Below are 26588 nucleotides of genomic sequence, written 5' to 3' on the forward strand. Positions count from 1 at the left end.
GCTGTGGATCAGTTACAGGCACCTTTTTTTTCTTCTTTTTTTTTCTTTTATGAATGTAATGTATAGCCAGCTGCAGTAACATACAGAGCTTCGATGCCAGTGGACAGCCACAGCGATGGCAAACAGTAGCAGGCTTTAATCTCGAGGGAGCTTCTCTGACCAATTCAGAGAAAAAACAAGAGCCATCCCTGTCTGAGAGAGAATGACATTGTTTATGACTTGCTGAGGCAAAACTCTCCTGGTTTTGGGAGGGTAAGAGGGAAAGCGGGGTCCAGTGGTGCTCCTGCACCTCCCTGTTCTCGCTCATTCCCTTCCCCAGGCACGCACAGCCCAGGTTTTGCAAAACCCCTGTGGTTCAAGCACTGATGTGGGCTTCTCTGGCTGTGCGTCAGGCAGGGGGAGCAAATTCCGCATGTAAGCTGTGTCAGTAAGGGAGGACGGCGGCTGAATCACAACCAGGTACAGCATCTTGTGCACTGGAGCACAGAGCTCGCCAACCCAAGCAGCTCAGATGGGATCCCAACACTGCGGGCTTTGCAAAGCACTCAGCCGGCTTCAGACATAAGATCAGCCAAACACTGATGAAATTAGCAGGGAGTGAAGACTCTGTCCTGCCCAGACCACTTTATCTGCCCTGCACCTGTAGCTGTGTTCAACCTCGTTGCATACACCAACGCTGCATCCTGGCTGGATTAGTGCTGGTGAAACTTGTGTGTGCCTTCTCTGATAAATACTGTTTAAGGCAGGAGTGTAATCAATGATAAATATAAACAGTGAGTGTTTTCAGAAAAATGTGGGCTAGAAATACCATAGAATCATCAAACTTGCAGTAGGTCAGTCTGGAAGACCTGCCTGGTCATTGCCCTGTTCCCAGCCCTGTGTTCTCATGCACGTAGACAGAGCATTAATGAACGCAGTTACAATATCAGGGTTCAGATGGTAGGACAGCAGAGAGAGCACTGGTGCCAGTAAAAACGCTTGTGGCATCACCAGGTGACTAAGGAAGCTGAATGCTGATTAATTTTGGAGGAGGAACAAGTAAACTCATCTCTTGTTGCTTGCCTCTCCAAGAAGGTACCAGCAACAGCAAATCTGTGCTCTTCTCCTCCCCTCATAGTTTGCAGAACAGCTAGCAAGAACCCAGCAGATCTGAAGCTTGTTGTGCTGGTTGGTTTGGCTCTTTATTATTTGAGACACAGCTGTGATCAATCCCCAGGGTACAAAGCCTGCCTATTAAAGACAAGCAGCTGGAGACATGGACTTTTCCTACAGCACTGAAATGGCCTCTGCGTTGCTGCATTCATCCCTAATTTTGCTAGCCTGGCTTTGTTAGGGCCACTGCTCTGAGCTCTGCAGAAGAATGATAAGAAGCCAACAAGTATCATCAGGAGCTTTAAATGAAGTCAAGCAAAGGCTGATCTGAGTTTGCATCAGGTCTCCTCCTTTATGCACCTCCAGTACACACTGCTGCTGTGTTGGGAGTTTACCTCAGTGTTGCCTCAATATTCCTTTCATTGTTAAAACATTTTAAAAGGAAATGAGGTCAGCTCTGATTGGCTTCTTTCAGTGTGTTGCTGAATAGTTAGGGGATTTTACACTTTCTGAAGAAGAAAAAAAGCTGTGTGTTTCACTTGGAGCAGCAGAGGTTCTTCTTGGAAGCAATTATTTTGCTGAGTAGAAGGATTTTGCAAGTGATTTGCTTACAATGTACTAATTGCTTTTTTGCCTTTTTTTTTAAACCCAAAATTCCTTAGTGGAGGGCCTTTTGCCTCAAAGGTCTCAGTTTATCTCATGCAACCTCTGGTTTGCTTTAGGTGCAAGCCCACAAATATCTGCTAAAACAACTGCAGAAATCTTGCGAATTCATGTATCAGTGTGTCTGTTCCAAAACAATCTGACTTAAACTACTGTGAGCAGTGCTGAATTAAAACTGAATGATCCTGCGGGCACTGTTTGGGGTGTGTGCTGGAGGAGGAGTACTCAGTGTAGGTGCTTTAATTAGCTGGCATTGCAATGAAACATATTTCCTGTGTCCCCAGGTTTCACCTCCTGGACATGTGCTGGTATCATTGAGCAATGCCAGTGGGCACAGCCTGTCTGCTTGGTGCTGTAGGTTTTTCTAACATGGAGCAATTCAGAAGCTGACACTGCCTTCCTCAGCCCCATAGGTGAGCTGCAGACCTGTGCAGCTGCTGAAGGTAATCCAGCTGGAAATTGCCTTTATGGTTTGGTAGCAGTCTTCGTCCCTCAGTTCCTCTTTCATCAGGGAACAACAGCTGGTGTTATGCTAGTTAGGTTTTCTATTTCGCAACCTGTATCCATGATCGCAACCCTGTATTGTTTAAAGCAGAAGGATGCAATACAGTAGATGGCCTCAACATACAAAGACCTTCTTTTGAGGACTGATAACCTTGCAGAAACTTCTTGTGGTTTTCCACAGAGAGAGTATGGAGGAGCCTTTTGTTTTTCTTTTAGAGGACTGCTTTCAGTGCTGCTGTACCATTTGTGACTGTTTTTACAACTGCTTCTGGAAGTCAATGGAGCTACAGTTTCTTTGACGGCTGGCTCCCTGCTTATATGCTGTCCCCTTTCTTTGAGCAGACAGCTCAGCCCTGCATCTAGAACCTGCTCCCATGGAGTGACCAAAGCAACATGCCGTGCAGATGTGTCCAGTGGGCATAGTGTAAGAGATCAGTCGGAGGGGATTAGGCAGATCTAAGGGCCATTCAGAGCATGCAGAACAAATTAGGCTTGCTTTTTGGATGCCACTGCTTTGTCATTCTCTGCAGTCTCAGGCTTTCCAGGTGTGAGGCAAATGCTTTCACAGGTATATTCTGCCTCTGCCAGCCATTGGAGTGGCCTGCACTGTAGGTAGCTGATCTGCCACACCTGATCGAACTGTTATTAGTGGTTATTTTAAAAAGTAAAGTACTGCCCTGCCATACATCATGGTGATGTGAATTATTACCAGATCGGCCCGGTCCGCATCCCAGAGGATTGTTTAAAATGTCTTTTGTATTTTGAAAACTTCTGGACGGTTTCATTCTCAACTGCCAAAGATTTTACATTGAATGGCATTTAAATCCCTTATCCCTTGAGGACTGAAGTCCCTGGCAAGCAGAGAGTGCTAAAAGGGAAGAATTTTCAAGTTCTTGCCCTGCAGAAGCAGCACGCTCCCCGGCAGGTCCATGGGGAGCGCTTGTGTGAGCACAGCCACGAGCTCTGCCCTCGCAGCAGCTTGCCTTCTCTGTGTCGCTGTGAGAGACGAGTTGGCTTTGCCCTTAGCCTGAAGACAGGTGACAGTAGAAAATGATTACTGTGGTCTTTGGCAGTCTCACTAGAGAGGCCAAGAGTTCAGTGGGAACAGAGATGGCTCTTTCATGCCCAGCAGCAGAAGACCCAGGACAAAGCCGAGCTGCAGTCGAGGCATGCTACAGAGAAAGCAGCAACGTTAACGCCTGTTCCTTCCTTGCTTGGTAGATAGGGGCTGGGTATAAATGACCTTTGTCTGGCACTTCTCATGAACACCCCTGAAAGAGATGAAGGTGGCTGGGAATCAGCCCAGTTTTGGCGTTGAAACTATTTCAGTATTCTGCTGCAATACAATTGCTCTTTCATGAGTAGGTGGGAGTAAGTGAACTGAAAGAGACGACTTAGTGCCTTTTTCTTCATTATTATTGTTCCTTTTTATCATAGCCAAAATCTACAGACTTTTATGGGGACACTGGAGCAAACTGCGTGCCAGAGGTCAAAGGAGTCACATCCTCAAAAATATGCAGATTGAGCAACCTTCAAAATAGTATGATAGTGCTCTTTTTTGTGGTTTCAGAGGCTATTTATATAGAAATCTTTAAGCCACAGTGACGCAGTATGTGGTGCTAACACAGTACCTGAAAGGCAAGCGCTATTCTTGGACACTTTAAGGTGCCGTACTTTGCTTAGCAGGGGTTAAATTTAGAATGGGAGAGCAGACTGCCAAAGGTAGAGCGCTGTTCCCAAAAAACAACTGAAACACCAGGATCCAGTATGCCAAATCAAACTCACACCTCTGATAAATGCATGAAATGTGGGGAAACTCAGGCATAGTGAGAGGACGCATCACTCGTCTAACCCAGAAGCAGTTTTAATGGCTAACCCTTTAAGTGGATGAGACTGGGGTTCCCTCATTTGTAGTGATGAGGGTGTCTAATGCATTCTGATTTTTTCCCGTGTTTTGGTTTTTGCCTGCTTGTCCTGACCTAATGACATAAAACAGAACTGTGCAAAACACTGCTGGCCCAATAGCTGCATTCCCAGGGTTTTCCATGGCTGTGTACTAGTGAGAGAAAGGGCTAGCTGAAGACGCACCTTTTTTTCCCCAGTATAATGCAAGGTTTGGCAATGTGATTCTTGAAGCTATGAGTTGAAATAAAGGCTAAATTTTATCAGTGCTGTCTTCTGTGTTTGCCTGAAGACTTTAAATCAATATAGATACTGTAATGGTAAATACAAACGAAATCACAGAGAAGCTGCCACTGGAATCCAGATATTTACCACCAGCAATGAAACATTTCCAGACTTGTTCACTGTATTTCCCATTTTAAGTATGGGAAATACTGTCGTTACCGCAGTAAAACCATATGCTGCAGGATGGTAAACACCCTTCTGACAGGGAAAAAAATACCTACTGTACACTGCTGCAGTGCTTCTTTCTGCATGATAGTTTTTTTAATTAATCCAGAGACTGGCTTCATAGAAGTTGATAAAATACTAATCTTTCGTTCTCCCTGACACATGAGACATAAGTTACAGTGTAATGGCATCTTGTCCAGATAGGGAAAATTAGATGTTCCAAGGGAATTCAGAGGCATCTGTGAGAACCAAGAGGTAGCTGCATCCCTTTAAACCATGTCTCATCTTCAGTGTAGAACTATAGACCAAAAGCTGTATTTTCTGCCCAAGTTATCAGCCTCATCTAGACAGGTTTAAACGAGTACATATAGAATTAAGTGCTAAAACCTGGAATTTACCCTTCTGATAAGCTGTCAGTGTATACTTACCACAAGCAAAATTTGGGTGGTTCTTCATTCAGTGCTTCTCTTGTGAAGTGCAATGCCATGTCTGTCTGCTATCCCTCTATCATTGCTATTTGTAGACCCCTCACTGATAGTATGATAGCCCGAGCAGCATCCATACGGCCTTGACACTGCTTGGGTGGTGAGGTGTACAGGTGACTTACTGTAGCACCATTGTTCATGTACAGTCTGTCCAAGGCTGCTTCTGCTTTAAGGCAGTATTTTGATTTGTTAACATTCAGATGAGGAGTAGAAAGTCTTTTTGGGGAGGAGGCTATCCTAACATATCCAAAAGACAGACTGATTTGCCAGGAAGATTTATTCTGGAGTGACATCTTCTTAACCAAGAGGGCTTTTCCCCTGTTGTCCACTTCACTCTAGAGCTCGTGCTCTTTGTTTTCCCGGAGGAGCACAGCTGTCATGGTGGATTCTGCTTCTTAAAACTATTTTGTGTAACTGGTCTTAATGCAATTCCCTCGAGGGGTGTCTACCACAGCTTAACCAGCTAGCTATAATCAGATAAATTGCAGTATGGCTATATAAAAATAAAAGCGCACACAGTTTTCTTGCAGTTGAGGTAGAGCTGGTATTTAATACAGTAATTTTAAATATCTCTACCTTTTTGTAATATTTTCTCCTATTCGCAGTCTGGTACTAGCATGGGAGAAACAGATTTTATTCCTATTAAGGAAGCAGATAGAGGCTAATATTTTTCTTCTAATATTATTAGTTTCATCTTATGTAAGAATCAAAGCAGTCCTTTACATATTAAATTGCATCCACCCATGCTTCATTTGGAAACTTTTGTTGCAACTGGAGCTTATCCAAACATAATACCAGTAACACTTAATGTCCTTAACAACAGAAGAAAATACAATTAAACAGTCTCTTGTACCAAAGTTGTTTGAAATCTGCGAAACAAACTGTATTGTTTGAGTGTGGCATTGTGACCATCCCTGGGAAAGTACCAGAGTACCGCAGGGGGTATATGGATTTCCAAAGGAAAAGTGGGCAAAACAGGGTTTTTTCAACATGGCCGTGAATGATTTTTCTGTGATTGAAAACTGCAGGTCGTAGAGAAGCGGTGAAACACCCAGGTCCCAAGCATGCTAAATATACCTTGCGGAGGCTGGCAGAACAGTGTCCGGTTTGTGAGCCCTGCCTGCAGGGTGCCAGCTGTCCCACTCCTGCCTCAGATGACCTCTTGCAGTGAGCCTTCATGTTTGCGTAGGCACGTTCGCATTGCCACCAGACCTGGTCACCTCCAGCTGCCCCACATCTGGGACCTGAAAGCCTCACCCAGACCCCTAGGATAGGGTCCTCTTGCTGTTCGGGGATGGGTCTGTCCCCCACCTGGTGCCCCAAGTCATGACCATGAGCAATCAGTGCCCATAAAGAGGATCCTGGCTGAGTTTGGACTAGGGGATGCAAGTAGGATGGCAGGTATGGACTGAAAGGCGGTTTCGTGCTTCTAATTTTCCCCAGACATCTGTTGCCTGCTTGTCTTTGTCCTGTGTCACCGTGACCCAGGGACACCAGTATCATGAGCCTCAGGAGCCTCTTCTCAGCTGGGCTTTTGTGCTCCTTTTCCAGCCAAGCTGCCATCACTGATTTGGGACTGTAGGAGCATTTGTGTCCATAATAGAGCATAAAGGCTTGTCTAGAACGCCTGAAAGTTGAAAGAGACACCAAAGTTTCCTCTGTGTGTCAGCTTTTTGGCAACAGCAAAACTCCACAGGGACTACTGTTTGTCTTTACACAGAGATAAATAGTCAGATTGCTTTGGCAACAGCCAGGCCTTTATTCAGAGATTAGCTTCACATATCTTTATGAATTTAGAAATCAGTTGGAATCCTGACCATTGGCGTTTAATGACTTCCTGTTTTTGTCTAAAATGCTTTTTATAGATAAAAGGCTTACTTTCTTCTTTTGCGGGGGGCGGTGGGGGGAGTACCGTCTCTCTCCTGCAGTCACTAGGTCAGCGACGAATTCCATTTTCCTTAACAACCTTTTGATTTGAGGGATTCAGATGGATGTGGATAAATTGCCATAGGCTCGAGCTGTTGGTTTTCTTTTTGGAAAGCAGATTGCACATGCCGCCTTTGCAAGCTGTTCTTTAAAACCAGGACAAGCATACTTTTGAAACGAGGAGGTATTCGAACACCTTTGGTTCGAAAGGTGTCAGTCAAAAAACAGTCCTGGTCTCCTCTATTTGCATTAGCACTTGATTTCTCCTTCAGAGACATCAGCCAAGGAATACTTGAGGGCGGCTGGATCAGCTGACTGGAGACCAGCGAACTCATTTTGCAGGACTGCAAGCAGCAGGCAGAGAATGACACCAAGCGAGTGGTAACCTGGGCTAGAGTTTAACAAGCACCTGTGAAATAATCCGGTCTGTTCTGATGGCTTGCTTCTGCCCATGTCTCGTTTTCTCTTCAGTTTGTTTTGTTTTGTTATCGGTCCTCCCCAGGCTTTTCTGCCTGTTGCTGTTTCAAACTTCAAAAGCTTCAGATACTACAGAGATATGCAAGGGCTTGAGACCCACGCGGTATCTGAAATATCCGCAGTTGGTGCCAGGCTCTGTGGAAAGGCCTCCCAGGGTCCAGGTGGGAAGACACCCAGCAGATAGGAGCTCCAGAAGGAAAGCCAGGAGGCCGAGTGTCAGCGTACCCTGCCTCCAGCACCTGGCAGCAAGCACTCAGGGGCAGCAAGTGCAAAGTGCTGCAGACAGTGAGCTCATGAGGACTCCCACAGCTGCCATTTGCGAGTCCTACTGAGAGAAAACTGCTCTTCATTACCTCTGGTCTGGGCTTGCAAACTAAAGCAGGAAGAGAAGACCAAAGGTGTCGGCCACCCCAAGAAATGGGAAGGCGTGATGGCTGTAGATGCAGCCCCACTGACCACAGGCGTTTTCTGCCTGAGCATCCCCATGCTCAGAAATGGCGGTCGTGAGGCTAGTGGTGCCAATGGGGTTGTTGGCTAATGGTTGTTGTCAGCATCCTGTGAAATGCCACGGTGCGTCAGGTGTATCTTCAGTTGGCCCTACGTGCAGCAGGTGTAGATGCAGAAGTGTGTCTGGTTTAAAAGGTGGGCTTAGACCTAAAGATTTCACCAAGGAATTTGTAAAAGTACATATTTAAATGATAAATTGTCAAGAGCAATGTGGTGATGTAAGCATCAGAAGATAACAGGGAGAGCAGAGGCCAGCCTGTAGCAAAGGAGAGTCTGTATGCCAGCAGGAGTATCAGTTGTGGTCAAGACTATATGTCCATTTAGGAAGAGTTTTTTACTTCATTTTATTTTTTCTGAAAAGAAAGAAGGTGATGAGGACTAAAGGGATGAACAGGTGAAATATGAAATATTTCAGAATGAGGTGATGCTAACATACACTGGAACTTCACTCTTTGTGCGCAAGGCACGCTGCTCCTCCCAGCCCAGCTAGAGCACAGGCAGAATCCCAAGGAAGCTTTCATGTTAAGTCATTAGCATGTTTTAAACCAGATAAATGCTTCAAGAGGGAAGCAGCCAGGTTCCTCAGAGAGGGAGTGATTTGTTGACAAAGATAGCCATGCCTTAAACACCGAATTAATTCTGTGCACAGGAGTTCAAAGGTGAAGACAGATGTTTGAAGCAGGCACATACCGTATTCCTCCTGGGAAGGGGAGATAAGTTTTGGAGCAAGACATGATTTCTGTGTTCCTACATGATCCAGACATTATTTTGTGCAAAGTCTGACCAAACCCAACAGCTCAAAATCCCAGAACAGGATTCAGGAAGAGGTTGGAGTGTGTGTGTGCCGTATAGCTGTGGAAAAGGTAGGAAATCAGGGAATGGATGCAGTACTAGCAGAAACAGTTTATTTAAAAATCTCTTTGCAAACCATGGGTGCAGTAGGCTGAAAAACCTGGCAAACCTGTCAACTTTTCATGTGGAGTTCAGATACCTGGTAAAGCTGAGGTCAGGTTTTCATCTGTAATCTGCATGTTCAGAGCTATTCTGCTCATGGGAGACAAGAACGGGGGTCCCCAGGGATGGGGCAAGTATAGTGTTGTGAAAGGCTGATAGCTCATACCACCCGTCTCCTCCCATATGCCCCCTAGTTGTGTATTTTCTCTTACTTGCTTGGGTCCTCTTGCTCAAAATCATCTTAGGAGAAGTACATGTAAGATACTGTTGCATGAATATGAATGTAGATTGTATTTAGCTTTGCTTTGTTTCTCATTTCCTATTTTACACTGCTGGCGATACCCCCCCTTCCTTTCACACACAGCCCCACCAGAGAAATGTTTGGCTTGAAACCCAAAGGGGCCATTGTGTCAAAGTCTTCCAGACACATGTCAGAGAAAGCAGCATTTTGCACTCAGTCAAAAACTGCAGGAGGAGTGTGCTACGAATCTCTCACTCATTCAGAATTCATACAGCTTCCTTAAATAAAGACACCTTAAATAAATGAAGGGGTTTTGATAGCACCCTTTTCAACAAGACCATTCTTACTGGCACGCTGCATGCTACTCCTCTCCACCGGGGGTATTTTTCAAGGACTGTCTTTCACTGACATCCTCGCCGAGCCTTTTGGAGTCTGTCGATGGAGAGGCAAACCTTTCATAACTGAAGTTCTGCAGAATTTGCCAAATTTAGCATAGGATTATTTTACATTTGTTAATCTGGTCCATATGTGGTAGTCACATTTTATTTTTTCACATAAAAATTCCATGGGTGGAAGCAAACCTTACCCCAATGCTGACTGTTTCCAGCAGAAACTACAAATAACAGCAACAACTGTGTTTTCATCCACCAAGAACTATAAGCTATATTGTAGTAATGTTGTGGCAAAATTGGGGAAAATTATGTCAGACTAGAATTAGAAGAATTACTCCTACACTCTGTATGTTTACAGCATGATAAATTGTCTTCATGGATCTTTTGCATACATAGTAATCCAGCATTCATTTTAGATTTCATTCTCTAATATTTGTATCTGTGGAAAACAATACATAGCTATAAATAAGCGCTATTTCATGCAGTACTTATCTCTATTCATGCTATGCACAAGATAACACGCAGTGTGATAAGGAGGGTTATTGATACAGCTTACAGATGGCTAGGGCATGAAGAAGTGCAGTTGTGTTGCAGCTGATGAGCTTGCTCCTCAGCTAGCATAGCAAGTGGCTTTCCCTGCTGAGGGTAGGAATGTATTGGGAAGTGGAAAATGCCAGGCATTTCTGTAGCCCTTTTTGGCTATGGTTTTGTTAAATAAAACAAATTGTCTCCCCATAGCATTGCTTTCAGCCTGCAGAAAGTGTAGCAAGACCTTGCTCCTTGTTGGTAACTGGCAGTGATGCTCCGCGTCCTTTCCTCTCTTGGTCACCATTGTCCCAGTGGAAGAGGTGGTGTAGCTACCCGTCAGAAGTGCCACTCAGAACAGGATGGGATTTGGAGAGGACAGCGGGTGGATGAGGGGAGGTGAGCAACAGCGGCAGAACGTAAATGTCCCTGCAGTTCAGCTGGAGTGCGTCTTTTCTGTCTTTGATATGGTAGTGCCTTATCCTGTTTCTGTAATCTTAACAAAACTGCAAACACAAGCGAGATCTTTTTTCCCCTTTCTCTCCTCTCACTCCCTAAAAGAGGCCCTTTGCATATTTTTCCCCTCATACAGACTTCTCTGTATGAGGAATTTGCAGGGTGAGTGTGAGGCCATGCCAGAAAACAGTAAAGTCAGGGTCAACACCCAAGATGGGTGGAAGAGGGCACATGAAAGGGACACAATATGGTTAAGCAGGAGAAAAGGGGTGTTTCAGAATAGATGTGCATTGACAAGAGCCGCATCCCACCGGAGCCTCCGAGGGACGGCGGTGTGTGACTTGGCAGGAGCAGAAGCGCTTCTTTTATTTTGCTGTTGCAAATTAGAGGAAAATAAACGTTCATGGAATGAACGCAGACTTACACTGTCCAAGGCAAAAGGGGAAAAAAAAACGACCAGTGCTGCTTGGAAATGCTTCGCCTGCTAACCTGAGAAGTTTCACAAGTAGCCGCCCAGTCTGGTTACTGGGAGGTGGCTGTGTGCGGGTCCTTGGCATCCAGGCTGGGTGTTGGAGGCTTAATTGCATCCTTGACCCGCTGCCCTCCCCCAGGATGGCACGGGGACACCGTGGCCCTGGGGAGCTGCCGGGAGAGGGGTGGCAGGCAAGCCTCGGAGTGCTCTTCCATGCCACCTCCTGCCAGGGCTGGCCCCGAGCGATCCCCAGGGGCTGGGTGCCAGCATGCCTCCGGCATGTTGTTTGTGAACTTCTTACATCCTCCCCAGAGCAAAGCCTAACACAAAAAATATACTGCAGTTGATCGGTGTCCCGCTAAAACAAGGCTCGCTTTCCATCTGCAGCAGCAGCAATAAAACGATTTAATCCGCAGCCCTAGGATAAAACTGGACCAAATGCTCTTGCCATGCATGTAGAGGGACGGTCACTTGGAAATTGCTTCTCCGAGCCTGGGTTTGGATCTGTGCAGTGCTGCCTTTCAGCTCTTTGAAAAACAAAAGAAAGCTCTGTGAGACAAACTGACAATGTTTTTCCCCCCTCTTCAACCTCTTTTCCATTAACTATGTCAGATCCTCCAGGTATGTCATGCTTCTCAGAAGGGGAGCTCTTACTTGCTTTGGTTCTTACCAAGTTTTTGTAAATACAGGCATCAAGTTAAGACAGTCTCCACTGGTAGGAAAAAAAGTCATCCCGAATGGTCAGTGCTTAGTGAACTGAACCAGCAGGCATGCTTGACTGCGGTAGCACAGAGGTGATCCATCATTCAAGTACAGCCTTAAATTAATATTTCTGTGTTTTAAGAGGCTGTTTCTATCGTATCCTTTTTTCCTAATTTATCTTTCTGTACTGTCTGCAGTTTGTTGTGTTGATTTTGCAAACATTCCTGAGAGGACCAAGGACCTAGTAATGAGTGACTAATTCATCAGTGTTTATTCTCATGTAGCTTGTTTCTTTTCTGCTGCTGGTTTTTGGAGTTGTTTTCTCTTTTGTTTTGCTAGTCACTCATTTTTGTGTGATTCATCATGCTTGGTTCCATGTGCCTACTGCCCACAACAGTTTTTACTCTCTTGCAATCAAATCTTGCTGTGAGGCCATGCCAGTTTCCAAGCGTGCAACTGCCGTGGAAATACAATCCGCACTGGTGCAGCAGACGAGGGTTCAAGACAGATGTGATGAAGTCATATCGTGGTCATTGGAAAGCCCTCAGTGGACTTCTGCCACAGCGCAGCAAGACAGACTATGCATGAGGAGTTGGAGTTTCAGCCCTGGGTGGGAGGTATCACACAGCAACAGAAAATGAGATTAGTGTCATGACTGCTTTGTTTTAACTCAGATTTCCTGCTGTAAAATGTGCTTCTGAGTCTATAGGCCCCTTCCCCTCTTGTCTCCTTAAGTCTTTTTAAAAGATGCAGTGCCATTTCTCCAATTCCCTCAAGCTTTCCTGTCTCATGGCTAGCCATTTGCCCTTCAGCCTGATGGGCATTTCTTCCTCGCCAGGCCTTCTCTTGCCAGACCCACAGGGCAGACCTTGGCCATGCACCACCGGGATGTTCCTCCTGCTGTAATTGAACAGTTTGGTCAGCTTCGTGTGGTGCCAGCGCCTCCAAGGACTGCCAGGGTTGGAGGTGTCACCCTAAGGTGCTATCTGTCCAGGCAACGGTGCTCTTCAGCCACCCAAGGACACACCATCGGCGATTTTATTCGTGCATGTTGGGATCTCCTAGTGCCATGACGTGACAATTCACTGAATGCAATAGATCTGCTTTGTATGTCGTTGTGATGCGTGTTTGACTGAGTTTGTAAAATGTTAAGATGCACCTGGAAATTACTCACACTGTACTTTGGGCTGCTCTCAGTTCTGTTTCTGACCAGAAAAATACATCGAGATTTCGGTGTATGCTTAAGGCTTTTCAGTACGTTGCAGTAGGAAGCTTTTGGATCTCATCGTTTTATTAGATGTGATATTTTTAGATCTTCATTCTTGGTGAAATCAATGCACAACAGATTTCTGGAAGGCAAAGAATTTAACCTCACTTTTAGCTTAGTATCACTTTACTTTGACAAATATTCCAAGTAAGAAGTAGAAAAAATAAATTCAAGCCTTTTTCTCCTTCCAGGGAAAGAATTCCATGTTTAACAGATGATGCTTCCTAAATCTGAAGTAATAGGAGCCTGACATTTTTATGTTCCTTGCATTGTACCTAACTCAAACATGCCCTTACCATGAATGATGCTTTCCAGTATTTTCCAGGGTACTGACAGTTAAATAACAAGTGAGAAAACCTGAGGCATTATTTGTGTCACCATTTGCAAGCACTTAACTTAATAAGCCACAGGAGCCATTAGCATGGTGGGAAGTTTTGCTAGGAAAATCCCAGGGGCTAAAGTAATACAAAACCCGCTAGACTGAATGGGGCTGGCTTCAATGGCTTTTAGTTCCCAATAACAAATGAGCCGTCTGTTCAGAAGCTTGAAGCTAGCCCTGTTTGCACAAAGGTGCAGTCCTGGATGCTGTGTGCTCCTCTGCTGCCACTGCTGCCGCATGGAGGAAACAGGTTGGAAAGTCAGCCTGGTCTGCAGCTGGGGGCCAGGGCAGCAGGAAGCCCATGTTGCCCAAGTGGGTCTGGAGCTGGGCAGCGTGGGTTTCTTCTCCTCTTGACACCCTGGCTGCCAGCACATCATTGACCCAGCTCCAGACCTGGCGTGAGAAGCAGGGTGGCAACTTGCAGAATAATGACTTCCATTCGCTTCCAGAGCTGTGTGGGAAGGCGACCCTTTGTTTTTATCTTTTTTTCAGTGTAGCATGAGCTGCACAGAGCATTTAGTTGCTTGCTCAACCGCAGTCCACTTTTTCTTGAGTGCAGTGACATCAAGCCTCAGCATGTAGGTTGTTGGACCTATCTGAGATACTGAGGAGCCCAAAGAGACTCAGAAACTCCACCTGAGACCAGTGTTCAGTGCAGTAGGCTGCATGTGGAATTTTGTCAAAGACTTTGGGGCTTTCTTTGGGGCAAATGCCTACCTGCCTCACCGTATTGCTTCTTGTTGTTGCTGCTTTTAACATACCCAAAAATGATAGCAACAGAACGTTCTGTTTGACATATTTAGTTTCTCAACACCAGATTTGAAAAAAAAAACACAACCAAAAAAAAAAATTGTTGGAAAATTGGAAGCTTTCAATTGCAACTTTGAACAACGCTAGGAGAGCTTTCCTGTCAGCTCCATTGTTCCCACATTGGACTTTTCTGCTACAGGCCTGGTGAGGATGCTGTCATCATCTTTTGTCCTTGACTGTAGATCCCATGACTTGCAGTGTTCCCGTCTCTGATGTTGTTCTCCCGAGGGCAGCCTGTAATGAAGAAAATACATGCTCAAGCTGGAACAAAGTCCACCGCTGCCTCACTAGCTAGGAGGTTGAACGCAACAGACACAGTTTCAGCAGCGAGTGGTTGAATTTGAAAGATTGTCTTGGTTTCTGCAGAAACCAGCTCAGCAGAGCTGCTCTGTGCAGAGGGCAGCCTCTGTATCAACCCAGACAATCCTGCAAATAAAGAGATGCAGTTTTCTACTCTTCTGGGAACAGGTACAAGGAAGGGACAAAAGACCGTGGTCCTTTGCAAGGGTTTAAAGTACTCTTTTCTAGGACTGCTGGAATCCAAAAGAGCTGCAAACAAAAGCTATGAAGTGGATTCATGTGTTTGATGCCACCTCAGCGTGGGAGAGTTTCATCCCTATTCCGTAAAATTGCTGCCAGCCCCTAACAAAGTCATTTGGCCAAAGACATTGGTGCTTTGTACTGGCAGCTGGCAGTTCGCCTCCCACCTTCTTTCCCTTTGCGAGCTTTGTTGGTCAGCAAAGTGATAGGCGTTGAGTGGCACTGTGGCACCATCAGTTGGAAGCAAGCTCAGTTTAGGGATGCTTTTTTGTATGTAGAAAGCCTGTGTGTGGTTGCCTGGTTGGCAACCAATGTCTGTAGCCTGGCACACCCTGCGTGTTTGCAAAGCCCTTCAGAAAATGTTCTTCTGTTTGGCCTAGGTGGGTTTGGTATCCAAACGGAAAGGTGTCTGCACAGCTTATAGCCGCCACTGCCCAAGCTGGAAATAGGTGGCACGTTCTTGGCAGGCACAGCAAAAAGGCTGCGTGCTGCCGAGACTGGTTGTAGTCAGCTGCTAGACCTGCAGAGAGCATCACTGCAGAAAAAATCGGAGGCAGTATGTTAACAAATAAATACCCCAGTGACAGGAGGACCTGTTTGAAAACAGCACTCACTGGGTAGTCCTGGGAAGCCCTTATTGCTGCTGCCTGCGCTAAGCCTGCCCGCTGATGATAAGGCCTTGGTTTCCACCTCAGCCAAGCATGTCAGCCTGGAAAATCTCAGAAGCACCATCTTCATTCTGACATGATTGGTGTGTAAGGGCTTCCCGAGCAGTGCTTATATTTAAAACCTCTTTAACCTTGCAAGGAGTTAGCAAGTTACTCCCAATAAAGTGCAACGCGTTTGATTTCATTTCTGCATTGAACTCCAAATTTTGTTCTGGGCTTTATCCCCCTCAGAGCTTTGCAAAGCAGAGAAGGGAGGGGGAAGCATTTTAATCAGGGTAAGGCTCTTTGGCATTTACACTATTGAAGCCTGAGAAGCCTCTGAATTTCTGTTGAATAGAGCCCTAAGAAAAGAAGTAGATCTGTTGAAGGACGACATTTCAGTGCAAGGAGGATGTGTGTTTAGGACTTTCCATTACATAATGGGGCTGAAATGGATTAACAAGACCCAGGCTTTCTTTTTCTTGAGAATTGCTGCCTGCACCACTCTTTTTCTATTACTGATGCTTCAGTCACAGCACTCACAGAAAGGTTTTCTTTGTTGTTATTAGTTTGAGAAGTAAATTGCGGCATTGTTTCTCCTGATCAAGAGATTGATTAGTCAGAGGTCTCTAGCTGAAAGGAAGAAATGTTCCTCATTATCAACTTTAAATGCAAATGTATTTGCCAAGCAGGGAACATTTCAGATGGTGAGTGGGGGGGGGATGCCTTGCTCTTTTGATGTGCTGCCCATAACCATTTACAGATCTTAGAAAGGCAGCCTTCTCATCAGGTCAGTGAAGAAATAGTGTGGGAACGATACTCTTGAAAGAGAAATTTAACCGTTGCCACTTTCAGTTGGATGGTTCTCATAGTGTCTTGACGAGTAACAGTGCATTAATATATTTGTGCGTTTTGTTGTTTTGTCTGCTCCTTCTCCTCCTAGGTGCTTTCATAATCTGCTGGACCCCAGGATTAGTCTTGCTGCTCCTCGATGTTTGCTGTCCCCAGTGCAACGTCTTGGCCTATGAAAAATTTTTCCTGCTCCTGGCAGAGTTCAACTCTGCCATGAACCCCATCATCTACTCCTACCGGGACAAGGAGATGAGTGCGACCTTCAAGCAGATCCTCTGCTGCCAGCGCAGCGAGAATGCCAACGGCCCCACCGAAGGCTCGGACCGGTCGGCATCCTCGCTTAACCACACCATCTTGGCTGGCGTCCACAGCAACGACCACTCAGTGGTGTAAAACTGCAGCCAGCCGCGTGGCCGACAAAGAGCAGCGGGCTACACCGCAGAGCGGGGTGGGTGCACGGCCCTGGGGAAAGTAACCCGCTCACAAGGTTTTCTCAAACACTAATGGACAAGTGCTTCTTTTCCAGGGAGCCCGACTCACCGGCGCAGTCCGCCCCATCTGCAGGACTGGCCGTGTGCAAGGCCTTTGATTTCTACTTTCAAAAAGTAGAAGGCAGATGCCTTGTGACGGAGGTCATCGGTAGCCCATGGGAAGCCTTGCTGAGACTTTGTCGGACTTTGCTGCATCTTGGTGCCAGTCTGAATCAACTCTGATTAATTAAGCTTATACCTGCTTCACTGCATTTACATGTAGCCACTTAGTCTTTTTAAAAAGGGAGTAAAGGGGATAAAAGTATGCCTATCATTTAATAGACATGTAATATTTATCACCATCAGCATGCTTGTGATGAACATTTTCTGTGCAGGGAGTAAAATTGTGCTCTAGATTTCGTATCCTTAGCCACACTGCCATAACTACAGTAAAAACAAAAGTAATTTTTTCTAATACAGGCAACAGGAAGATGATGGAAACTGACTGTTTCCAAACCTTCATTACTGGTGTCAGAGAGCATGCATGTTCTGTGTGTATGCAGATTGTTTTAATTATGGGGAAAAAAAAAAGCTCATTGTAAAGTCTGCAGGAAAGTAGAAGAGCGTAGACTGTATTCCAGTGTTTGTTTAGATTATGAAATAAACAGTACCCTAGTCACAAGGTATTTAACGTTCTTCTTTGAAGTGTGGTATGAAATGTGTAACATGTGAGGGGTCCCAAGTTTTTCATGGACAAGTTCTTAAAGTAGGACACATCCCTAAGGCTCTTAAAGGGCTACAGTCAGGTTGGTAGATTTAAAAAAAAAAGTATTTATGGCATTGGAATGCTTTTCTTGTTCATGGCAGAAAGCAAAGGGATTTTTGACGTGAAAAAAAATGTGTACAGAACCTTTTATGGAACCTTTCTTGTGACTGAAAACAAAACACCCTCTGCATTTTTGCACTGAGAAGTATTTGTAGGGTATCTTTTAAATGATGTACCCTTCATTTCAAAGGCAGCGGGCTACTAAAAGCCAAGGTACAATTTTATTTTGTAAAGTTAAGACAACATATGTAGTATGTTGGATGGACCGTGCTACATATAATAGCCACACATGCACATGCACATTGTTATGAATAACTAAGTATGACAGATGAATTTTTTCATATATGGCTGTTTTGAAGAGAAATGCCACTCATGTGACTCTCAGTTACCGAGAATCAGTGACATTAATCAAAACTCCTTGACAGGGGTAAATGTGAGCAAAGGTGGGATCTTGCTGATAAAAAACTTGGGACCTTTCTCTGGGAAACTGTGTGTTCTCCTAACAATGTAAAATATATCAACAGTAAATTCCTGGGGCCATTTTCCTCATTGTAATTTGCCTCTATAACCAAAAAAAAAAAAAAAACAAACCAACCCAAAAAAATCAGAAGTGTATCTGTCAATGTAACATACTGGAATGTAACTAAGGGACAATATTCTCCTATTTGGGCAGGGAAGAAATGGAGGGGAGAGGGTCAGCCCAGCAAAAAGCAGAGTTTTTAGCATCTCTTGCTTGGAAGAGATGCTTGGATTTTATGCATAAAATTGATTGGAAAAGGCAGTTCCTTGCTGAGTGAGGGAGGAGCAGCAAGTGAGTAAGATGTGTCTCCACTGAATAAAGTGAGTTTTGCCACTGCTTTCAGTAAAACTGAAATTCACCTGTACTGTCAAGCCAAATTTGTGTGGACACTGTGGAAGACGGAGTGGGCAGAGGGGATAAACACATTATCTGCCAGTTGACCAAGGTATTGAATGTCGCACTTGCTTTGGACAAAACAGCTTTTTTCTGACTGTGTTTGAGAGCAAGTGAATGTAAAGGTTGATTTGTTTTTTATCCACATAACTGTACTGAGAAAGAGAAGAACAGGCTGTATGAACTTTTTCATTTAAAAGCATCTGCTTGCTAAGCGACTCATAAATTTTTCTTAGTGCCTGAGTGATGTTTGAGCTAGTGCAGGTAAGCAGAAGGAAGGACAGGGTAAGAGTGCCTCCAAAAACAGGGAACATCTGACTGAAAAACAATTTCCTTTTCTCAGGAGTGCTCGGAGTTGCTTTCTTCCCTGGATCCAGGGAGAGCACTTTTTCGTACCCCCAACTTCGCCACAAAAGAAGCACATCATAGACACTTCATTTGGGGGGGGGGCGGGTGTTGGCCTTTTCAAGTGTCCTTTTTACTGCTGTTTGCATGGTCTTTACTGAATCCCTCCTGGATAGGGTGGGAGGATGATGTTAAGAAGCAGCACCAAATCATTCACCCCAGTTTACCGTGCTGAAAGTGTGGTGTATTTGGAGAAGCTGCAGGTGAATAACTTTAAACGAGGGTGCGATTGTTCATGACACGCGTGTGGGTCCAGAGGCCCCTTGTGAAGACGGATGCTCTAGGAGGCTTTTCTTTTCTCATTGTAGTTGTGACAGGTGGCAGTTGCTGCCCAGGTACATCGATCAGCCCTTCGCCAAGGAGGCACTCGACAATTCAGGAAGCTGGACCTTTCAAACTCTTAACAGCAGTTGAATTTCAGTCATGGGGTAGATTAATCCTGGAGCACTTCTGGCAGCAGGTGGCTTTTTCTTCTAAAAGATGAAGTGCAATGCTTTAGATCAAAGGCAACAGGATGCAAACGTTGCTTGTACGATTCCACTAAAGGAACTCACTGAGCATGTGGCTGCTGTTTAAAAATTTAATTAGTGCTTTGTTTTGTTGACGTGATCTCCCTATATCCTTAAGAAATCTGATCCGTGGATTGAGTGTTTTTTTGCAAGCTGATGAAATTAAAGCTGCTGTGAGCAAAGAGAATAAAAACAAGAGCTTGGAATAGAAGGATTCATTTGCTCTCTTTTTCAGAGTGGTTCACATGCCACTTGGTTTCGTCTCAGATTTTTTTTAACTTTTGCTTCTCTGTTCAGATTTTCCAGCTTCATTGTGCAGTTGTAGAACTCACTTCTGCTATGTGAAAACATGGTGCAAAGTACTTAGGGAAAAAAAATTGCTCCACTTATTTTTACTTATCTCAAATCCTTCAAAAGGTTTTAGAAGACTTCTTAAAATACCAACAATCCTCCCACAGTCATTAAAATTCTTCTGTTGCTGGCTGCCTCTGGTCCAAGTAAATCCTCTTGAAGTTCAAATGTAACGGTGTTTGTTTCAGCAATTGTAGTGGTGGGGAGTTGTGTATTAAAAGGAATATGGTTGATGAAATCATTTGCAGATCAAAGAAAATGTGTTTTTCCTTCTTTGTTTTTTCAGTGGCAGCACAAGTCTGAAAACTAATTGAAAAAAGTGCCTTTGAATGAAGGATTATTAAGTAAAATTTTAACTCCCTGTTGCTATCACATTTAGAGAGGCTAGGTGACCCATTGGTCCACAGAGCTGTTAATCACAGCATTTACATGAAAAGTTGAAAATATATTGTGTTTGACGCACACTGCATTTCTTGTCAACCCCTTTTTTGTTCCATGTTCTCTGAGATCTCATGGTAGCTTCCAGCTGGCTGCTAACTGGGATGGTCAAAGCTGGGCAGATACCTGGCACAAGGAGAAAGGGCAGAACAATTAGGAGCTTTTTCAGGGATTCCTAAAACAAAGCACATCTGTCTGTCCATAGTGCACCAGTAACAGAGTTTTTTAAATAGTTACCCTAAGATACACCATTGTTTTTTTTTAACTGGCTTTCCCAACTAGGCACAGCTGTGGCACTGCTTAAACAAGCTGGCAGTGAAGGCTTGGCATAGGTCACTTGGTGAAAAAGAAAGGTCAGGCATGCTATGTTCATGGTGCACACTAAGCCTGGGTAACTTGGGTGTCAAAGAGGAAAGGACACATTTTTATGTCCAGTATCTTAGTTCTGCTTCCCCTCCAAAGCAACTTTTCAATATCAGCATAAATTTTGCCCAATATGGGCTTGCACTGAGATGAAACTTTTCAGGTCACTCCGAGGAGTATGTCTTTTGGTCTGTACCTCTGTGGTGGTCAGGGGAGGTTGGCCATGGCCAGTCTGGGTCCCTGGAGCAATCTGTCAAGGGAAACTCATGTGGCCTCTGCTTCTGAAGCAGGTTTTGTAGCTGCTTCTGACCTCTGCGTTGCCCCAGAAGTATGCTACCAGATACCAGGCTTAACTACTGTAAAGCCAGCTGGGGTTCCTCTCTGTGATGCTGCCACCACCAGCTCTGTCTGTCCTCACTGCAGTAGGTGTCCATGGACTAAAACCATGCTGCTTTTTCTGTGAGAGAAATAAAAGCCTACCCAGCAGACTGTTCTCCCCAGGTGGGATTAAAGAGAACACCACCAGAAGGAGAGGCTTTGATGCAAACACCTGTAGTCTGTCTTTCAATCACTGTGAATCAAGGTGATGCAAAGCAGAGCTGGCAAAGGCATTTCTCTAGGGCATCGTCCCCACCCCGCACCGAGGTGTTACCCCATCCCTGTTGTACCTGTCGTTCCTTTGGGTCCCTTCTGACTGTGAGACAGGACGGAGCTGGCAGAGGTCAGCCTTAGCAGACTGGCTCTTTTCCATCTGAAGTAACATAACCCAAATACAGGCTTTTCCTTTCTGGTCCTCTTAAGGGCTTTCCTTGTTGAGCAATTTGCAATTGCAAGTCTACCTATCATGTCCTTTCTGACGAGTTCTTGCCATTAGCAATCGGTCTGTGCTATACACCGATGTCTGCATGGAGGGGCTTTGCAACTGCAATCTCATTTGTTCAGCTGAATTGCCCAGGCTTTACCATTTTATTGGAAAGGCAACTTCCAATAGACAGGTAGCTTAAAGAGTATTAACTTTCACACCTGTCCAGCCATACCTCCTCAAGAAAAAGTACCCTTTTCTTTCCTCCTGTTTTCTTCTCTTAGAGGATATTCTAAGAAGTTATTCACCCTACTCCACTTTTCTAAGTCTGTCAAGGAGAAAAAAAGAGGCTGATAAAAAAAAAACCCAAACAAAAAACAAACAAGGATATTAAACTATGCTGCTGTCTTCTGTGGTATATGGAAATCCAACCCGCTGATAAGCTGCCAGCATTTTAACAAGAGCCTCCATGAAATGTTCCCATTTGCCTGTGATAAACTTCTGATAACCAGAAGTGTATGTGGGAGACTCAGGAATCTGTTCATTTGTTTTCCTGTTTAAACAAAACCATGTTTATAACTCACAAGTATGGAGAGAGCCAATGAGGTTTGGCAAACAGTTTTGCTATTAAGTGCACTTACTGTAAATGTTTAGAGGTTGTATCTAGTACAATAAAGTATTTAGCATGTGTAATATGGAATGTGCAAGAAATACCCTTCATCGGGAGAGCTGGTATTTTGGATGTGGAGGGGAATTGTTCAAAAAGCGTGTCTGTGTGGAGGCACAGGTTGGTCTGTTCCAGAAGGTAGCATAGGGCTGAAACACAGGGACAATGAAGGGGTGAGTTATTCCAAGTAAATCACATAATCAGTTCTGTTCCTGATTCTTACCTGCCCACCCTCCTTCCTTCCTTTCAAGTCCACATTTGCACCTTTTAACCTCAGGCCTCCTCTTGTTGCTACATTGAAAAGTTTTCCTGCACAGAGAAAACAAACCTCCTGCTTCTATCCCCTCTCCCTCTTCTTGCCTTTCTCCCTCTTTTCCCTTCTCCCTTCCCCTCCCCCTTCCCCTTCCCCTTCCTTTCCTTTTTTGCTGTGCATGGACATGTTTGTCCTAGAATGTGTCCCCAGTTTTGATGTAACCATAGAAGGTCATGCATTGACTAAACCAAAGCTGGTTGGCTTATATGTAGAAATGAATGTGTCCACACACAGATTTGTAAAGCCATAGGAAGGAGGAAGAACTGAAAAAAAAGTATTATTTCAATGCTGTTTGAGCATAGCTGATTTAAGACTCTATTTTTATGCTAATTCCTATTTCACATTTTGAAGAAAAGAGGTCTTAGGTAAAGGGTTGGTTAAGCCCCTGCCCTTTGTTAAAGACACTAATCACTTATATACTGAGAGAAACCAAGTGTCTGCTTCAGCAAAATAACAGAAAATAAAGCTGGCGTTCCTAAGGTAAAATTGCAGTACTAATCACTCAGGGCATTACTAAGTACAAAACCATAAAAAGGGAAGAGTTCGATTTTTTCCTCTCCCCAAACCCTGGTGATTCATGACTAATGCCGCGGTGCTGGGCTTTCCATGACATGGCATGTGTAATGCAAAGCAGCCCCATAGAGCTTGATTGCTGGACATAACGAGCAGAAAGCCAAAATACACAATTGCTAAATAAATCACGCCTCGTGAAAACGCACTGCAATGCCTCTGGGATTTTTTGTTTTAAGCCCTGGATCACCATTTGCTGGCAAAGTCAGACTGTTTATATGGCTATCTGTTAACATTAAATACACAACACGCGCAGCGACGCAGGACGCGGCCTTAGCGTGCAGTAGGCGGCATGCAGAGCAGGAGCTCAGAGAGCCAGCACGTTTGGCATGACGATGCCCAGAGCCCGCGACACACTCCCCGGCATCGCGTGGGCCAACACCCCCATCCTGCTTTGTGCCTTTTGAGATCTGCCCTTTCAGGCCAGGTGTGGCTGGGAGGACAGGACTGGCACAGATGAGCTGGTCCCAGCAAAAGCAGATGCAAATAAGCCTCTTCCACTTTCCACTTCCAAGTCTAAAGCCTTGCTCTTCTTAACTCCTCAGCCTTCACGTGGTTATGGATATGCTGGTCCCTCCTCTAGTTGTTGCACACTCAACTTCTTGCCGGACTTTCTTGTCACCCCTCCAAAGAGCCCTTCCACTTCCTCATTTGTGTTGCTTTTCTCTGTGCCTCCTCCAGGTAGCCTAAACTGTCTCTGAATCAAGCTGCAAGGTGAATGCCAGGTGCTTTCCACCACAGATATGGTTTCCTTGTAATTCCCCGGGGGATGAGGGGGGAGATAAATACAATACATAGAGAACAGAGAAGTGAAAAATTGCGGGGAGGGAGGGACAACACGGGAGAGAACCCCCTACCTTCTCTGCAGGATTTGGTTTATGATCCTTTCAAAGGCTTTCTGGCAAGTTCAGGAAAGGATTTTGGGTTGTGGGGTTTTTTCTTCTCTTGGAAAGAATAATGCCCTTTCCATGGCATTACTTTTGGGGGGTTTTTTGCCTGATGGAAGACTTTGTTGTTTTAGGTGTATTTCATTTATTAAGAGCTCAAAAGGCCAACTGAAACAAGGAGATGCCTTCCCATTTCCCACCCACATTCAACACAAAATTAAACTGTTTTTATATAAATGGTGTTTTACTACTAAAAGATTGAAGGATGCTTCAAGGACTGACATAGGTTATTTTTTTTCACTTCTTTGTTTTTCCAAGGTTCATGATATCTGGATATTTTAATGCTTGTTCTGCCACAGATTTTGAAGTTTGTACATTCTTCTTGTCCTCAAGTGTCTCTTTGCAATCCTGCTTTTTCAAAATATGTAAACACTCCTTAGTTCAAGGGAGTTATTCAAAAATATGCCTTGTTTGAGCTAGTCCAGCTGCTATTGCCTTCCAGACCCCTATTCTTCTTGCTCACAGTGAGGTCTGATTTTGAGCCACAACTAGATACTAGCAAGTGACAATTATTTTGTTTAGAAATTCTTGTGTCAGGGGAGATGCCAATATCATATATATGTCCTTACAGCTAATGCAATATGCTGCAGGCAAGCTGGGTACCCCTAAGCTGGCATTTCTTAAAGAGGCGGCTCAGGAAAACAGACTTTCCTGAGCTGGACTGGCTTAAGGGTTTGAAAAAGATGACTGACCTTTCTTTTATTTTTGAAACATCATTCCTACGTCTTTGCTTGGACATGCTTAGGGGTGAGCTGTTGTTGAGTCTTCAGATCATCTATCCTTTTTCCTGCTGTTCGGAGATATGCACACTCCTGTCCGTGTCCCTGCTCCCCCCAGCAGTGTCAGTGGAAACTGTGGTGGGACGAGTAGTGCTTGACCTGGGACAGGCGCAGGGGCAGAAGGAGGAGAGGGTCTGTCAAAGCGCTCAGGAACGGTCCAGCTCTGGCCAGCACAGGCTTACACTGACCCACTAGTGTCAGCAATGCCCTGTGGGCTCCTGGACCCCAAGCTTGGCAGTGCTGACCACTCATTTTGGAGGTGGCTAGCACACTGGGGAGGAGGAGGACGACGACGACGAAGAAGAGGAGGAGGAAGGTTCCCAGCCCATGCCTGAGGAAGTGAAGGGTGAAATCGTGCTCCTGTGGACATCTGCAGAAGTCTGGTTCTTGGCATTACTTGTACTCATGGCTCTTTTTCCCTTCCCACGTCACTTATTTTACCTCAAATGTCCAGGTGGGGACATCCCTCTGGGGGCATAAAGTACCTGGCACATGGGGGCCCAGCAGCAAACTGAGACTTTTCAGGTTGCTGGCCAAAGGCTCGTGCGCTCACAAGCAGGGACAGTGACGGCACCAGTCTGGGAAACAGAGACCTGGCGTGCCCATGCCCTCCTCCCTCCTCGGCCAGGAGAGAGAGAGACAACTTCCACGTTCTGGGGGAGGAAAGGTCATTCTGAGACCCCAGGTGCAGGAGCTTGGTGGGGCCGGTGCAGGTGGGCTGGCAGCTATTCAGCACACGCCTGCAAGGGAGGGCAGCCTTGTGCCAGGGAAGGGGTGGCCAGGCTGGGGCATCTGGGCACGACCACACCAAGCTCGCGCAGACCCACAGCAGTGCAGACCCAGCAGCGGGGGAGCATGCTGGAAACGGCGGGTGCCGCCAGTTCAGAAGCACTGGTGTTCCTTCCGGATTATCATTCCTCAAAAATATAGCTCAGGGGTAAAAAAAAAAAGAAAAAACCCTGCAAATTTTCTATATAGTGGAAATCCTGCTTTTCTGTTCACGTGGTTAAAAGCACACATGATCTACCAGAGGGAGCACACAGGAAAGTAAAGCGGGAACTGGGGGCCTTGACTGTCAGGTCTCTTTTCTCGTCAGCTGGACACATGCTTAGTGTCTGTGCTGTGATGTCTATTTTGGTCCAGGAACACCAGGCATGTTTAAGGACTTATTCTAAGTGCACAAAGAAAACACAGTTGCGACACAGGCAACGATTTTGCTTCCACAAACTCCATGAAAACTTGCAGGATTAGAAGACTTTCACTTAAAAGGGTGTATTTTTTATTGTTATTTTATATTTCTGTGCAGAAAATTGACAGACACTTTATTTTTTTCTAAGCAGAACACACCCTGAATCTGAGTAAGTGCTCCAAAATCCTGGAAAAGCACAAAGAGCAACTGTAAAGGGAGAAATGATGATTTTTTTTTTTTTATCACCATCCACAGATGACAGCTTCCTTTTTTAAACAAACCATGTAAACCTAGCTGCTATAGAATGATTGCAGTCCTTGAAAACTGCCCTCGCCAGCTTCTGAATATGACCTACACCCAGTGAGCTCAAGGGAAGGGGACACAGTTGCGGAGGTTTTGTTCACCGTCCCCAGTTTCTGCCCTGCCACGGCTGCAGCGGTGCAGAGGGTGACAGGGACCAAAGGGGCTGTGGAGGGAGGGGGGACCCCCATGTCTCTCTGGGGGGAGAAGTCAGCCCAGGCGGGCAGCTGTGCCAGGTAAGCCTTCCCAGGAGCAGCAGCCGCAGGTGAGCCACGTGGCCATGTTGCAAGAGGGAGATGGCGAAAAGTGTTCACGAGTAGTGATATGAAATGGAGCCAGGCTGGACTACCCTCTTCCCTGCCTGTAGCATTTTGTAAAGAGGTAAAATCTCTGTTGGGATACAGCAGAACACCACTAGATTGGGGTGGAAGAAATTATATGGTTATAACGAACACATAATGTGGATTATAATGATTGCAGACCTGGCCCAGAGAGCAAGGATA

The 26588-nt window shown here is 45.2% G+C and overlaps 1 protein-coding gene across 1 annotated transcript in view; it reads left to right on the plus strand.

The window, feature by feature from the left end:
* Nucleotides 1-16746, plus strand: part of LPAR1 (lysophosphatidic acid receptor 1) — a 48819-nt gene extending 32073 nt beyond the window's left edge. Inside the window, exon 3 of the mRNA XM_009328959.1 lies at nucleotides 16335-16746. Coding sequence (XP_009327234.1) covers nucleotides 16335-16636 — 302 coding nt within the window. The 3' untranslated portion in view covers nucleotides 16637-16746. The remainder of the gene's footprint in view (nucleotides 1-16334) is intronic.
* Nucleotides 16747-26588: the final 9842 nt, after the last annotated feature.

This window comes from Pygoscelis adeliae, unplaced genomic scaffold, assembly GCF_000699105.1.
Source record: "Pygoscelis adeliae isolate BGI_AS28 unplaced genomic scaffold, ASM69910v1 Scaffold127, whole genome shotgun sequence".
NCBI lineage: Eukaryota > Metazoa > Chordata > Aves > Sphenisciformes > Spheniscidae > Pygoscelis > Pygoscelis adeliae.